The sequence below is a fragment of the Poromitra crassiceps genome, assembly GCF_964638095.1.
Source record: "Poromitra crassiceps genome assembly, chromosome: 9".
In the NCBI taxonomy this organism is placed as follows: Eukaryota; Metazoa; Chordata; class Actinopteri; order Beryciformes; family Melamphaidae; genus Poromitra; species Poromitra crassiceps.
In genome coordinates, this window is record NC_139630.1 from 22,128,081 (window position 1) to 22,144,627 (window position 16,547).

At 43.4% G+C, this 16,547-nt stretch overlaps 1 protein-coding gene across 1 annotated transcript in view; it reads left to right on the forward strand.

Moving 5' to 3' along the window:
* igf2r (insulin-like growth factor 2 receptor) overlaps positions 1-16,547 on the forward strand; it is a gene marked incomplete at its 5' end in the record, with an annotated part of 144,593 nt that overhangs the window by 63,167 nt on the left and 64,879 nt on the right. Inside the window, 5 exons of the mRNA XM_083642893.1 lie at positions 8,287-8,437; positions 11,402-11,576; positions 13,103-13,218; positions 15,225-15,384; positions 16,503-16,547. The exon at positions 16,503-16,547 is cut by the window's right edge and continues 132 nt beyond it. Coding sequence (XP_083499019.1) covers positions 8,287-8,437; positions 11,402-11,576; positions 13,103-13,218; positions 15,225-15,384; positions 16,503-16,547 — 647 coding nt within the window. The remainder of the gene's footprint in view (positions 1-8,286; positions 8,438-11,401; positions 11,577-13,102; positions 13,219-15,224; positions 15,385-16,502) is intronic.

A 16,547-nucleotide genomic window follows, 5' to 3' on the forward strand; every position in this document is an offset into this window, starting at 1 on the left:
GTGGTACGCACACTTTTGCTGATATGAAGTCAGCGCTCAAACGAGTATTTGGTGAGAAGAGTGAGCAGAAGACTGGAGCAATCAACGTGAGCCAAGATGCCGTGTACTACACGGATCACAGAAGAGGAAGAGAGCAGTCACGAGCCCAAAGTAGCCAAGCTAGAGGAGGACCACTCGCAGGCACTAACCCGCTTGATAAGTATGGACGACGAACAAAATGTGGAATTTGTCAGAGCACATACCACTGGGTGAAAGACTGCCCACACAAGAAAGAGCATGTAAAAATGACAAGTGAAAATCAATGCAGTGAAGAACCTGATGAGTGTAACTTAACACTGTTTTCCAAGGAATCAGATTCTGAAATATTCATGGTTGAAGCTCTAGGATCGGCTGTAATCGGTACAGCATGCACGAGGACAGTCTGTGGTGAAAAGTGGCTGAATAACTATGTAAAGGGACTAAATGAGAGAGACGTACAAAAAGTGATAAACACAGGCAGCAGCAGGCCTTTTAAGTTCGGGGATGGACATGTTGTGCATTCCACAAAAATGGTCAAAATCCCAGCCAAGATAGGAAAAACAAAATGCTGCATAGAAACAGAAGTAGTCCCATCTGACATCCCCTTACTGCTAAGCAAAGCCTCGCTAAAAAGAGCGGGAACTGTCTTGGACTTAAAGAATGATACAGCAACAAACAACAGTTAGCTCTGGAGGTTACATCCTCAGGCCATTATTGTTTAAACATATCAGATAAAGATTCCCCAAGTGATACATATGAGAACATAGTACTAGCAATTACAGACAACATGACTGAGGAACAAAAGCCTAAAGCTTTACTTAAGCTGCACAAGCAATTTGGCCATGCGTCAGTTGATAAACTTAAGAAACTGCTGATTAATGCTGGAAATGTTGATGATAAGAGCATTGCTATTCTAGAAGAGATAGTAAACAAATGTGAGATATGTCTCAAACACAGCAAACCTGAGAAGTATGAAACCGGAGACAAAGTCTTTTACAAGAGAACAGACTGTGTTGAATGGAAAGGTCCTGGAGTTGTGATAGGACAAGACGGGGTAGTGATATTTGTACGTCATGGTGGGACATATGTCAGGGTTCACCACTCTAGGCTGAGGAGAGCTAATTGTGATCACAGTGAAGGGGGCGGGGCTAGTGCTGAGGGCCCAGAGCCCCCACCGCAAAATGACAGTGATGGAGGTAACTTAGCCGCTACTTATAGTGACATAGAGGATGATAATGATGCTGGTTATGTTGCAGGGCTCCTCAACAATGCTGTAGCTAACGCTGATGGTGGCGATCATCAGGATGATCAGCCACAGCCAATAGGCATAAGAGTAGGAGGCTCTATAATGCTAAAAACAGGACAACAAATTAGCTATGTGGACAACGACACTGGTATTCCTCACACAGCAAAATTGATGGGACGAGCAGGAAAGGCAACAGGCAGACACAAGAACTGGTACAACCTACAGTACTCAGAACCCCCTGACATTGCAGGTACAGAGAGGTCAGCTGATCTTACTCAGGTAAACAATCTTCAGATTGTGCCACTGAACAATGATGTACTATGCTCTGAGTCTGCTGTGCATGAAAATGTTTCATTTGAAAATGCAAAACTTGACAATGATGTACTATGCTCTGTTATACATGAAAATGATGTGTTAGTCACAGAGGATGTTTCATTTAACAATGCAAAACTTGACGAAATTAGTAACTGGGAGAAAAATTGGGTGTTTGATGAGGTAAAAGATATTGGCCAAAAGAAGGTATCCACCAGATGGGTGTGTACACTGAAGGAAACCCCTGATGGTATAGTGCCCAAAGCACGTCTAGTAGCTAGGGGCTTTGAAGAATTTGACACAAAAGATCTTCCTAAAGACTCTCCCACATGCTCATCAGATTCACTCAGGATACTGATGTCAGTTATATGTCAGAGACAGTGGACACTACACTCCATGGACATCAAGTCGGCTTTTCTTCAGGGGGCGGAGCTGTCTAGGGACATTTACATTCGGCCTCCTCCTGAAGCCAAAAGTGAAGGAACATTGTGGAAGCTCAGGAAATGTGTCTATGGACTAGCTGATGCATCGCTCTACTGGTACAATAAAGTCAAAGCAACACTGCTGAGAACGGGGGCCACAATGTCACAAGTGGATCCTGCTGTTTTCTTCTGGCTTGATGAATCCTGCAGTGTCACTGGAATCCTCGCTTGTCATGTGGATGACTTCATCTGGGGTGGCACTGACACATTTGCCACTACAGTCATTCCCCACCTCAAAAAGGCTTTTCAAGTGGGGCGTGAGGAGCATAACAGCTTTCGCTATGTGGGGATGGAATTTGCCACAGTAAAAGGAGGAGTGGAGATGCAACAAGACCTCTACATAAAGAATCTTCAGCCCATTCTCATGGACTCAACAAGAGCTTTGGAGCGGGATTCTCCTCTCACTGACTGTGAGACTGACAAACTGAGGTCAAAGATAGGTCAACTCTTATGGGTAGCTAGACAGAGCAGGCCGGACATTATGTTTGATACGTGTGTCCTTGCATCTAGCTTAAAACATGCCACTGTGCAAACTCTGCACGAAGCTAATAAAGTAGTAAAGAAACTCAAATCAGAACATGTCACCCTAAAATTTCAAAACTTAGGAAATGATGAGTTTTTGAAGCTTGTTGTTTTCAGTGATGCTTCCATGGCAAACCTGCCTGACGGCGGAACACAGGGAGGACATCTCATCGTTCTGATGGGCAAAGAAGGAACATTCTCGCCTGTCTGTTGGCAATCTAAGAGGATCAGGAGAGTGGTTCGGAGCACACTGGCAGGAGAAACACTTGCTCTTGCTGATGGTATTGACAATGCCATATTTCTATCCTCCCTCTACTCTGAACTGACCACAGGAAAGGTCACACAGGACATCTTGCCTGTGATATGTGTCACAGACAACTACTCCCTTGTGGATGCTATCAAGTCCACAAAATCTGTGACAGAAAAACGATTGAGACTAGAAATAAGTGGCATCAAAGAACTAGTCCAAAACAAAAGGATCCAACGTATCCTGTGGTCAGACACAAAGGAACAGCTGGCGGACTGTCTGACTAAAAAGGGAGCTTCTTCCCTTGTGCTTCTCAAAGCACTGAAGGATGGACAGTGGAAGGTTGGGTGACTGTAAAAAAGGGAGAAAATGTTAATGGCTGTTCTAGCCTGATGTAATGATAAGGGAGTGTTTACTTAAATCTAATTACAGGGTTTACTAAAATCGAATGGCTGTTCAAGACTGAAAAAAAGGAATTTGTTTTCTGACAAGGGTTAAAAAAGAAACATGGTTTCTGTCACTTTTATTTTTTTTAGAAAGAGGGGAGTTTGTTAACATGATTTGTTGGCACCTCTATACTATGCTTTACGGTACCCATGATGCTGTGCTGGCTGCGCGCTGTGATGATGTGTTATGTTGTGAGCCGGGAGCGGCAAGTTGTCATGCTGTTGAGAGCGGAAAAGTAAACGAACTGATATTAAATAAACGTCTCATTATTGAGTTAACATGGTAGCAGAGGATGGCTGCCTCTAATAACTACAGACTGCCTCCGACATTCGACGAGGGAAAGTCGTACGAAAACTGGAAAAATGAAGTTGAAATGTGGAGACAGGTGACGGACCTGGACAAGAAAAAACAAGCACTGGCTGTAGCGTTGTCGTTGGATGGCCGACCAAGGGACATTGCTCTAGAAATACAAGCGGACGATCTAAACAAGGATGATGGTATGAACACTTTGATTCGGGAACTTGACAAAGTTTTCATGAGAGAAGAGAAAGACCGGGCTTATGAAGCGTACTCTGTGTTTGATCGAGTGTCAAGGAAAGACGGCGTCGCTATGGCCGAATACATAGCGGACTTTGAACAGAAATACAACAAGATCCGTAAGTTTAATATGGTTCTGCCCGACGCTGTTTTAGCGTTTAAACTCCTCGATACAGCCGGCCTTGATGTCAAAGACAAGCAACTAGCATTAACTGCGTGTGGTACGCACACTTTTGCTGATATGAAGTCAGCGCTCAAACGAGTATTTGGTGAGAAGAGTGAGCAGAAGACTGGAGCAATCAACGTGAGCCAAGATGCCGTGTACTACACGGATCACAGAAGAGGAAGAGAGCAGTCACGAGCCCAAAGTAGCCAAGCTAGAGGAGGACCACTCGCAGGCACTAACCCGCTTGATAAGTATGGACGACGAACAAAATGTGGAATTTGTCAGAGCACATACCACTGGGTGAAAGACTGCCCACACAAGAAAGAGCATGTAAAAATGACAAGTGAAAATCAATGCAGTGAAGAACCTGATGAGTGTAACTTAACACTGTTTTCCAAGGAATCAGATTCTGAAATATTCATGGTTGAAGCTCTAGGATCGGCTGTAATCGGTACAGCATGCACGAGGACAGTCTGTGGTGAAAAGTGGCTGAATAACTATGTAAAGGGACTAAATGAGAGAGACGTACAAAAAGTGATAAACACAGGCAGCAGCAGGCCTTTTAAGTTCGGGGATGGACATGTTGTGCATTCCACAAAAATGGTCAAAATCCCAGCCAAGATAGGAAAAACAAAATGCTGCATAGAAACAGAAGTAGTCCCATCTGACATCCCCTTACTGCTAAGCAAAGCCTCGCTAAAAAGAGCGGGAACTGTCTTGGACTTAAAGAATGATACAGCAACAAACAACAGTTAGCTCTGGAGGTTACATCCTCAGGCCATTATTGTTTAAACATATCAGATAAAGATTCCCCAAGTGATACATATGAGAACATAGTACTAGCAATTACAGACAACATGACTGAGGAACAAAAGCCTAAAGCTTTACTTAAGCTGCACAAGCAATTTGGCCATGCGTCAGTTGATAAACTTAAGAAACTGCTGATTAATGCTGGAAATGTTGATGATAAGAGCATTGCTATTCTAGAAGAGATAGTAAACAAATGTGAGATATGTCTCAAACACAGCAAACCTGAGAAGTATGAAACCGGAGACAAAGTCTTTTACAAGAGAACAGACTGTGTTGAATGGAAAGGTCCTGGAGTTGTGATAGGACAAGACGGGGTAGTGATATTTGTACGTCATGGTGGGACATATGTCAGGGTTCACCACTCTAGGCTGAGGAGAGCTAATTGTGATCACAGTGAAGGGGGCGGGGCTAGTGCTGAGGGCCCAGAGCCCCCACCGCAAAATGACAGTGATGGAGGTAACTTAGCCGCTACTTATAGTGACATAGAGGATGATAATGATGCTGGTTATGTTGCAGGGCTCCTCAACAATGCTGTAGCTAACGCTGATGGTGGCGATCATCAGGATGATCAGCCACAGCCAATAGGCATAAGAGTAGGAGGCTCTATAATGCTAAAAACAGGACAACAAATTAGCTATGTGGACAACGACACTGGTATTCCTCACACAGCAAAATTGATGGGACGAGCAGGAAAGGCAACAGGCAGACACAAGAACTGGTACAACCTACAGTACTCAGAACCCCCTGACATTGCAGGTACAGAGAGGTCAGCTGATCTTACTCAGGTAAACAATCTTCAGATTGTGCCACTGAACAATGATGTACTATGCTCTGAGTCTGCTGTGCATGAAAATGTTTCATTTGAAAATGCAAAACTTGACAATGATGTACTATGCTCTGTTATACATGAAAATGATGTGTTAGTCACAGAGGATGTTTCATTTAACAATGCAAAACTTGACGAAATTAGTAACTGGGAGAAAAATTGGGTGTTTGATGAGGTAAAAGATATTGGCCAAAAGAAGGTATCCACCAGATGGGTGTGTACACTGAAGGAAACCCCTGATGGTATAGTGCCCAAAGCACGTCTAGTAGCTAGGGGCTTTGAAGAATTTGACACAAAAGATCTTCCTAAAGACTCTCCCACATGCTCATCAGATTCACTCAGGATACTGATGTCAGTTATATGTCAGAGACAGTGGACACTACACTCCATGGACATCAAGTCGGCTTTTCTTCAGGGGGCGGAGCTGTCTAGGGACATTTACATTCGGCCTCCTCCTGAAGCCAAAAGTGAAGGAACATTGTGGAAGCTCAGGAAATGTGTCTATGGACTAGCTGATGCATCGCTCTACTGGTACAATAAAGTCAAAGCAACACTGCTGAGAACGGGGGCCACAATGTCACAAGTGGATCCTGCTGTTTTCTTCTGGCTTGATGAATCCTGCAGTGTCACTGGAATCCTCGCTTGTCATGTGGATGACTTCATCTGGGGTGGCACTGACACATTTGCCACTACAGTCATTCCCCACCTCAAAAAGGCTTTTCAAGTGGGGCGTGAGGAGCATAACAGCTTTCGCTATGTGGGGATGGAATTTGCCACAGTAAAAGGAGGAGTGGAGATGCAACAAGACCTCTACATAAAGAATCTTCAGCCCATTCTCATGGACTCAACAAGAGCTTTGGAGCGGGATTCTCCTCTCACTGACTGTGAGACTGACAAACTGAGGTCAAAGATAGGTCAACTCTTATGGGTAGCTAGACAGAGCAGGCCGGACATTATGTTTGATACGTGTGTCCTTGCATCTAGCTTAAAACATGCCACTGTGCAAACTCTGCACGAAGCTAATAAAGTAGTAAAGAAACTCAAATCAGAACATGTCACCCTAAAATTTCAAAACTTAGGAAATGATGAGTTTTTGAAGCTTGTTGTTTTCAGTGATGCTTCCATGGCAAACCTGCCTGACGGCGGAACACAGGGAGGACATCTCATCGTTCTGATGGGCAAAGAAGGAACATTCTCGCCTGTCTGTTGGCAATCTAAGAGGATCAGGAGAGTGGTTCGGAGCACACTGGCAGGAGAAACACTTGCTCTTGCTGATGGTATTGACAATGCCATATTTCTATCCTCCCTCTACTCTGAACTGACCACAGGAAAGGTCACACAGGACATCTTGCCTGTGATATGTGTCACAGACAACTACTCCCTTGTGGATGCTATCAAGTCCACAAAATCTGTGACAGAAAAACGATTGAGACTAGAAATAAGTGGCATCAAAGAACTAGTCCAAAACAAAAGGATCCAACGTATCCTGTGGTCAGACACAAAGGAACAGCTGGCGGACTGTCTGACTAAAAAGGGAGCTTCTTCCCTTGTGCTTCTCAAAGCACTGAAGGATGGACAGTGGAAGGTTGGGTGACTGTAAAAAAGGGAGAAAATGTTAATGGCTGTTCTAGCCTGATGTAATGATAAGGGAGTGTTTACTTAAATCTAATTACAGGGTTTACTAAAATCGAATGGCTGTTCAAGACTGAAAAAAAGGAATTTGTTTTCTGACAAGGGTTAAAAAAGAAACATGGTTTCTGTCACTTTTATTTTTTTTAGAAAGAGGGGAGTTTGTTAACATGATTTGTTGGCACCTCTATACTATGCTTTACGGTACCCATGATGCTGTGCTGGCTGCGCGCTGTGATGATGTGTTATGTTGTGAGCCGGGAGCGGCAAGTTGTCATGCTGTTGAGAGCGGAAAAGTAAACAAACTGATATTAAATAAACGTCTCATTATTGAGTTAACAATATACATGTAACGTGTCATCGCAAGAGATACCACAACATTACAGACATCAAATTACAGCAGAACACAGACAGGATGTACATGCAGCATGTCAGTGCTAAAAGAAGAATACTACACCTTACATTCGACAGGTTACATGATAACAATACATAGATACAGTATGAAGGCTACTCTACTCTCTCTTAAGTGCTACACTTAAGTGGTGAAGTGCCTAGTGCAGGAAGAGAAGAAGATTTGGAAGGTAGCTATTAAGCTAGTGTTCACAAAATTGGTTTGTTTTCAGACAGTTTTTGAGCTGGCTTTTAAATGCCGCAAAAGTGGGGCTTTCCCTAATAGCCATAGGCAGTGTGTTCCAGCTAGTGCTGCCATTGATCGACCAGGTGTTTTTTGAAAACGTGGTTTTTCTAGCTTGGACTTCACAGTCCCCCCTAGCTGCTGCCCTTGTGCTCAAATTTCTATTCTTCCTTCTAATGAACTCCCCTAGAGGAGGAGGAGCCAAGCCGTGTAAACATTTATAGATTAGACACGTGCTTTTAAATGTTCTAAAATTGTTAAAGCTAAGGAGCTGATATTTCTCAAAGATTTCACAGTGATGATGTGATTGTGGTTTAATAGGTGTAACACATTACACGCTGGATCACCAGCCACTATTTAGTCTCCCTCTTTCTCCCCTTCTCTCTACATCCACCCCCCCCCCCCCCCAGGCTTCTCTTTCGACCTGTCACCTCTCTCCAAAGCCCACGGCGGCTTCTACAACCTGAGCAGCGGCCTCTACGACTACTACCTCAACATCTGCGGCTCGCTCAAAGCCGCCAAGTGCCCTGAGAAGAGCGGAGCCTGCCAGGTAGACAAGAGGTAAGAGTCAACCACGTGGACACACACACGCACACACACACACACACGCACACACACACACACACACACACACACACACACACACACACACACATACACACACGCACGCTCGCACACACACACACACACACACACACACACACACACACACACACACACATACAATGATATCGGTGCCAAATATTCAGAGAAAACAATGGAGCATGATTACTTTTAACGACATACTTTTATTTTACTCACTCTCTGGAGTAAATAACAACAGAGCCGAAGGATTCATGCATTGCTGCAAAAGAGGCAGTCAGATAATAATGCTCTTATTACGGCGCTTTCATTTCATATCATGCTTTGTTTATATCTGAGCTAAAGGTGCAAATTCTCACCAAGTGAAGCTATTCATTTCTTCACCAGTAGGAGACTCTGCACACCACATTTTGGATCAAAGAGTAAAGTCTCGAGTGATCCTTTTGTATCGACATTAACTCATTGAGTGCCAGCCACTTTTGGAGAACGGACGCTCCCAGTGCCAGAGTTTCAGAGCGTTTTCAGTGATTTCTCGAGGCCCACAGAATATTGTGTGATATTACTATGTAAACACTGAACACGCACAAAGAACGATGAGACTCTATTCTATCATCTGCAAAAAAAAGTTTATTGATCCCATTTTCCGTTCTTTAGTTATGAGCCGGAGAAGATAGCTTGATTCATCCAAAAACAGCAATTTTTTTCTAGAAGCTGAGATAATTGGCCTTTTGTGAAATTAAACATTTCAAGCACACACTGACTCTGAAGCTAATCTTTTCTAATGTAGTCACACCTCAAAAATAATTTCCTTCAATAAAACAGTTTAGGCCAGGGAATTTTGTTTGGCAGAATAATATTTTTAGCTACAACCAGCAGCGCTGGCCCCTGCGTGCGCTGCTGGTTGCAGCTTCTTGCTGGTCTTGATTTGCTGCTGGTGGGCATCGGATATTCTGGCTTGCGTTTGTCAATCCTGTCCTGCTGCCTGGGTCTGTCTGGGTGTTGCGTGCTGCTCTGCGTGCCCCCCCCCCCCCCCCCCCCCGCCCCGCCCCGCCCCGCCCCGCCTCGCCTCAACTGCACACTCCTCCTCCTGTCTGTGGTGGCTCTCTGCTGAGTTTGCTGTGCGCACAGTGAAGGGTGCAGCTTTTTTACAGCGTTCCGCGTGTGTTTGTCACCGGCAACGATGCTTCCAGTTGAGAATAATAACTCCACGGTGTGGATGTGCGGATGTGCTGTCGCAACCGACACAGAGCGGCTCAATTGTGGGAGCAGATTGGCTGCTGCAGGCACAGCTGCAGTAACGTGCTTCAGCATATCGATGCATACGGATGCGATGCGATTTCCGTTTCCATAACGACTTCTTCTTTGTTTTTTCCTTGCCTTTCTGTTATGTGGAGAGCACTGTCGCCACCTAAGGGTTCTGTAAAATAGGTTATAGACCTCCAATAGCTACAATAGTTGTACCAGAGATGTATCAGGCATTGATCCACGTCCCACCGTCAAAAAACGCAATTGACGACAACCGTCGTCATTGGCACTCTACGTCAGTATTTGAATTGACGACAGCTGTCGTCATTGGCATTCAATGAGTTAAAGGAAGATATTCACATATTTTTGTAAGTTGCGGTTGGGTGTTTTGTGACTATTTTAACATAAGATGGTATGGGTGCCCGCTTCCAAGCTGGAAACAGATGTAGAAGCGCCAGCCAGCAACTGGCAAACAAGCAGGTCTGTGTAAAGCATTTAACTCTGAAATGTAACTGGAGCTATAAAATACATTATTTTTGAATACCCTGTACATGGGGTGGTTTAATCTCCCGATTATGAAGCAACCCAATCGCCAGAATAAAATGTTGGCATTTTTACATAGAATATGTACAATATTAACATATATTGAATATACTATCCCTTAGTAGTAGCCCACTATAATGTTATAATCATGTTTTCCAGTGACTCCAGAGCAAACCAGGGAACTAATAAAATACTATAATTTAAATATTAATAAGTTACCAAGAATTTAATGTGTGGAAATATGCAATATGATGACAAAATAATATATGAGAATCTGCAGACTTCATTCAATCTGTTAGCTTTATTATCCCAGTTTGGCAAAATGATGAGTTCATAAGTGGTGTGTCCCATTTCCTAGGCAATTGATTTCAATCCATGGCTCCATTTTGAAGGGCACTCGAAAACATGGGGTAGCGGTAAAAAACATTGAAAGGGGATTGTGCCTTTGTCTTGGAGGAGGCATCTCAATAGCCTGGTAAACCGCCCGTCACGTGAACTCACATTTCATTTGGTTCTCCGACCTCCGTGACGGTCTGGACCCGCACATGCAGTTAAGATGATTGGTCGAGCCATGCCGGGCCGACGAATCAGCGGCAGCCGTAGACGGGCTCAGGCGGTGGGTACATGGTCTTTGTAGTTCTTTTCACTCGTCAACATGGCTGCCACCGCGGAAGTGACAGGCAGTCTGAATGAAATTGAATGTAACGTTCCCAATTCTATGTATTAAATTCTAAAAAATGACCCTCAACATTTGGGAAGGCTAAGCCACAACTAGTTCGTTATAATCTAACTAAATGCTTCGAAGGTGACTTTACGACCGTGAGGACTCAATCAATGAATACCACGGAGATCATCCACAGGCACCTTCAGCGATCTGATTGGTTGAAGTTAACACCCACCAGCGGTGATAGACAGATGGGTCATCCAATCACCTGCCAAGTAGCTTGGAAAAAGTGCCCGCCTCCGTCAGCGGGTCTGGTTACTTCATTCCCAGATCGACTGGTTTAGTGAAACCTATGTGGAGCTATACCGTCCATCTGGCAGCGTCAGGTTAGCATCTCAAGACTAGTCCCCATAATAATGATGGGGACTAGTCTGATATGCCTCTCAATAGGATGGACTTAAGCCTTGTCATTGTGTACTCTCCCTCTTCAGTTCTAACTCGTGGAGTCTGGGGGAGTCAAACTCCCGTCTCTCATACTACGACGGTCTGATCCAGCTGAGCTACGCCAACGGCTCGCAGTACAACAACAGAGAGCACACCCTGCGCTCCACCCTCATCTCCTTCCTGTGCGACCGCGACGCGGGTGCCGGGAAACCCGAATTCCAGGTAAACTCCTCCCCTCCTCCTCTAACTGCGTCTCTGCACGTTCTGTACATACCTCCAACTGTAAATGTAATATCCCCCCCGCATGTCTCAGTTCTAGACACTCCCTGTAAGGGCTTTTATAGATATATCCCAAATTTTATATCACGATACTGTCCCTCCGAAACATTGCAATGCTCATGAAATACCGTGTTACTCGATAATATTGAATTGATTTGAGCCTAATATAAGCTGCAACTTCACGTATTTGTTTTTTTCACATTTCAATATTCTCATTGGATCTATTGCATATACTGTATCTTTATATATTTTATACTTTCTCACTTACTTGATACTAATTTGTTTGTTATGCATCCGCCGGCGATAGCCAGGCCGGAAGCATTATGGATTTGGGTTGTCCGTATGTCCTACAGATGTTCGTTAACGCGATATCTGAGGAACGCCTTGACGGAAATTTCATCCAATTTGCCTCAAACATCGACTTGGACTCTAGGATGAACTGATTAGATTTTGGCGGTCAAAGTTCAAGGTCACTGTGACCTCACGAATGCCATTTTCAAGCTCGTTAATGCGATATCTCAGGAATGCCTTGATGGAATTTCTTTGCATTTGCCTCAAACGTCCACTTGAAGTCAACGATGAACTGATTACATTTTGGTGGTCAAAGTTCAACGTCACTGTGACCTCACTACCGCTCGTTTCATGCTCGTCAACACGATATCTCAGGAACGCCTTGACGGAATTTGATGCAATTTTCCTCAAACGTCCACTTGGACTCAAGGATGAACTGATTAGATTTTGGTGGTTAAAGGTCAAAGTTCAAGGAAACTGTGACCTCACGAACCTCATTTCCAAGCTCTTTAACGTGATACAGTATCTCAGAACGCCTTGACGGAATTTCTTTCAATTTGGCTCAAACGTGGACTTGGACTCAAGGATGAACTAATTAGATTTTGGTGGTCAAAGGACAAAGGTTAAGGTCACTGTGACCTCACGAATGCCATTTTCAAGTTTGATAATGCGATATCTCAAGAACGCCTTGACGGAATTTCTTCCAATTTGCCTCAAACGTCCACTTGGACTCAAAGATGAACTGATTCGATTTTGGTGGTCAAAGTTCAAGGTTACTGTGACATCACGACCGCTCGTTTCATGCTCGTTAACATGATATCTCAGGAACGCCTTGACAGAATTTAATCTACTTTGCCGCAAACGTCCACTTGGACTCAAGGATGAACTGATTACATTTTGGTGGTCAAAGGTCAAGGTCACTGTGACCTCACGAACGCCATTTTCAAGTTCGACAACGCCATATCTCAGTAACACCTTGACGAAATTTCTTCACATTTGGCTCAAACGTCAGTCTGGACAGACACTTCTACTGAATATGCTTGGAGGTGTCTGTTGCATTGTATCTTATGCCCCCATTTGCTATGCTCATATTTATATTCACTTTTTCTTTGCTGTGCTGCAGTGTTCCAATGTCCCTATGGATATACTGTATTTTTATCTTCACTATATGAACTCAGGTGGAGGACAACTACACGTATAACTTCCGCTGGTATACATCCTATGCGTGTCCTGAAAGGCCTCACGAATGCCTGGTGACTGATCCCGACACGCTGGACCAGTACGACCTCTCCAGGTAACAAGTACTTAATTGTAATAATTGTAAGTTCACTACATGGATCAAACTGTAAGACTATAAACCATAAATGCTCAATGCAACCGCGATAGAATGTAGGAAATAAAAGTTCAATGACAACAAAGTCTGACTACGCAGATTTATGCTCACTTCTGAGCCACAGATCTTTCTAGCGATGCCGTTGGCTGCTAGATTGTAAACAACAATTTAAAAATGTCATTACAAAGTGAACATGATGCAATTTCAATAGAGACCTTGTGAAATTGTGATGGTCGAGTCGTCTCATTTGTGATTACTACAGCAGAATAAAATGGAGCTAATATCAATTCATTGGGGTCACGCTACGTATTGTCACATTATTGTATTGCAATAGAGACCGCCTACTTCCTGCTTCCTGCTTCTGCTTATTTTTGTCCGCCATTTTGTTTTCCATTTACATTTCATAAAATGCTTATAAAGCAAAAATGAGATAGGGTGTTTGCGCTCTTGCTACAAGTCCAAAGAAACACTCACATCAGGTGCGTAGGCCAAAAAATTGTCATAAAGGAACCAGGAGAAGCTTCTCCTGGTTCCTTTATAAAATGCTTATAAAAATAGTTTTACTTTGTCAAACCAAACGGTTCAGCTATATTTAGAATCGGGAGAGACCACAGAACATTTCACTTGGACCAAAACTTTAAATTTTCTTTAACTTTTTCTTTAAATCCACAATTTCTTTACGTTTTGTCTGAGTGAAATGTTCTATGGTCTCTCCCGAAGCATTTTACTAAATGTGTATGGGAAAATAAATGGCGGATGAAAATCTCTGGTACAGTGCTGAAGCAGGAAGTAGGTGGTCACTTTGCCTCTCTATATATTGAATTTGAGTATATTATAGACTGAACACAGGCTATCACACTGAGGCGAAGCGAGGATGGCCGTGCAAATGATCTTGTAGTGTATGAAGGTTCAGGACTTAAAGTCCCTGGAAACCAAACATAAATACCGGTATGTGTTTTGAGTTTGTCACACCCCAGGAAAAGTTATTAACCACCCAGTCAAATTTGAACTGAATTGAATGTCGCCAAGTATATACAATTAGCAGCTGCAATCTCTATCTTCTCTATGTTCTTGTAAAAGCTCTCTATGTTGAGAGCTTTGACACTCTTGAGAGTGTCAAAGTTAAGTCAAGCGAGTGTCTCTACGACAGTAGATCGAAGAAATCTATGAATCCCAGTAAGGGTGCACCGAACCGTTTAGGTATGAGGCTTTAGGTTCCTATTCTCTTGCACTGCTGAACAGTGCAAGTCTTCTACAGGGATATCATGCTAAACCTCTGCTATTGATGTGATCGCTGCACTGCATACTGTACTTGCACTAAGTCAAATTCCTCTTTTCTAATCTGATTACTCACTATGGCTATTAAAATGAATCTTGAAGACAAAAGGTGTTAAAAACATTGTCGTAAATTGAAATAAAATGTTAAACTAGACTATGAAAATAATAAAATAAATAAGTACAAAACAACAATAATAATAATAATAATAATCAAAGAAATTTCTCCTGCATTTCTACTTTTTTGCTGTATCGAAAACATACAGATATGTGCAGTGTGCGCTCCTCCTCTTTGTGTGACTGCTCTGCTGTGTAAAATCAAGCGAGTAATACAACGTTATTTTATTTAATTATTGAAAAACGGCCCGACCCCGGCCCGGCCCGGACCTATTAATAAAAAATAAATAAAAAACGAGCCCGGCCCGGGCCCGTTTAGGCAGGCCCGAGGGGCCCGCGAGGGTACCCTCGGGTTTGCAGCTCTCTAATGACACCACTGTGTCATATCGAACTGAACCGTGAATTTTGTGAACCATTACACCCCTAATTTCCAGTGTTTGATATCGTCTTTTCACGGTCGGTTCAGTTGCATAGTGTCTCTCTAGCCTGACTCTTCTCTTCCTTTTGTCTCTCTCTCTCTTTCTCTCTGTCTGTCTCCCTCTCTCTCTCTCCTCTTGTCCCTCCTCTGCCTGCAGCCTCTCTCGCCCCAGCTCCAGTAGGAACTGGCAGGTCATGGATCTCTCTGACTCCAGTGACAGGAAGAAGTACTACATCAACGTATGTCGTCCTCTCAACGCCGTGCCGGGCTGTGACCGCCAGGCGTCCGTCTGCCAGATGAAGTACTCATCACAGCATGTATGTGTAAACACATCGTACACAATCCCCAGGGAACCCACAGAATGTGTGTAAACACATCGTACACAATCCCCAGGGAACCCACAGCATGTGTGCAGGTGTGTAAACACATCGTACACAATCCCCAGGGAACCCACAGCATGTGTGCAGGTGTGTAAACACATCGTACACAATCCCCAGGGAACCCACAGCATGTGTGTTTAAACACATCGTACACAATCCCCAGGGAACCCACAGAATGTGTGTAAACACATCGTACACAATCCCCAGGGAACCCACAGCATGTGTGCAGGTGTGTAAACACATCGTACACAATCCCCAGGGAACCCACAGCATGTATGCAGGTGTGTAAACACTTCGTACACAGTCCCCAGGTAAACCACAGCATGTACTGTATGTGTAAACACATTGTACATAATCCCCAGGTAAACCACAGCATGTATGCAGTAGGGCAGCATTTTAGTAGTCATCCATCGAAAATCTCTGAAAATATTCGGGGCCCCAAACTATACAAGTGTACCAAGTTTCATGCTTTTATGAAAAAAGTAAACATAATTTTCACATATCACCCTGACTAACACAGAAATCAGGGGGTTGTATTTTTTATTATTGTTGTATTTATTTATTTATTTATTTATTTTATTTTATTTTATTTTATTTTATTTATTTATTTATTGATTGATTTATTATTTGGGGGGGTAGGTTTGTTTACAGAGTTATATCATAAATTAAGGTACAAGCTCGGCAGGGATCGCACTAGAGACGTAGGAAGAAAAAATCAAATAATTGTTTGGCCACCTTGGGCAGTAGCAACATCTATATCGGTCAATGGACTATTTAGCCTTTCAAATATTACAGCTGAGGTAAGGTTTTATCTGCTCTGCTAATCCCTCCTCACTGTTGACTGTAGTGGAGCATCAGGACAGCCATGTTTCTCTCTGCCTCTTGCTTTTTGTTACTGCACTTGAACGATTGGTCTACAACCATACAGTGTTTTAACACCTACAACCATACACAGTGTTTTAACACCCGACTAGTCTGTGAGGCCTGTAGTATTCAGAGCATATACTGGTCTTTGATATGAAATGCACTATGTGTTTTCTTGTCTCTGTCCTCAGGGCTCGCTGGCAGAAACTCTGTCGGTCAGCAACATGGGCGTCGCC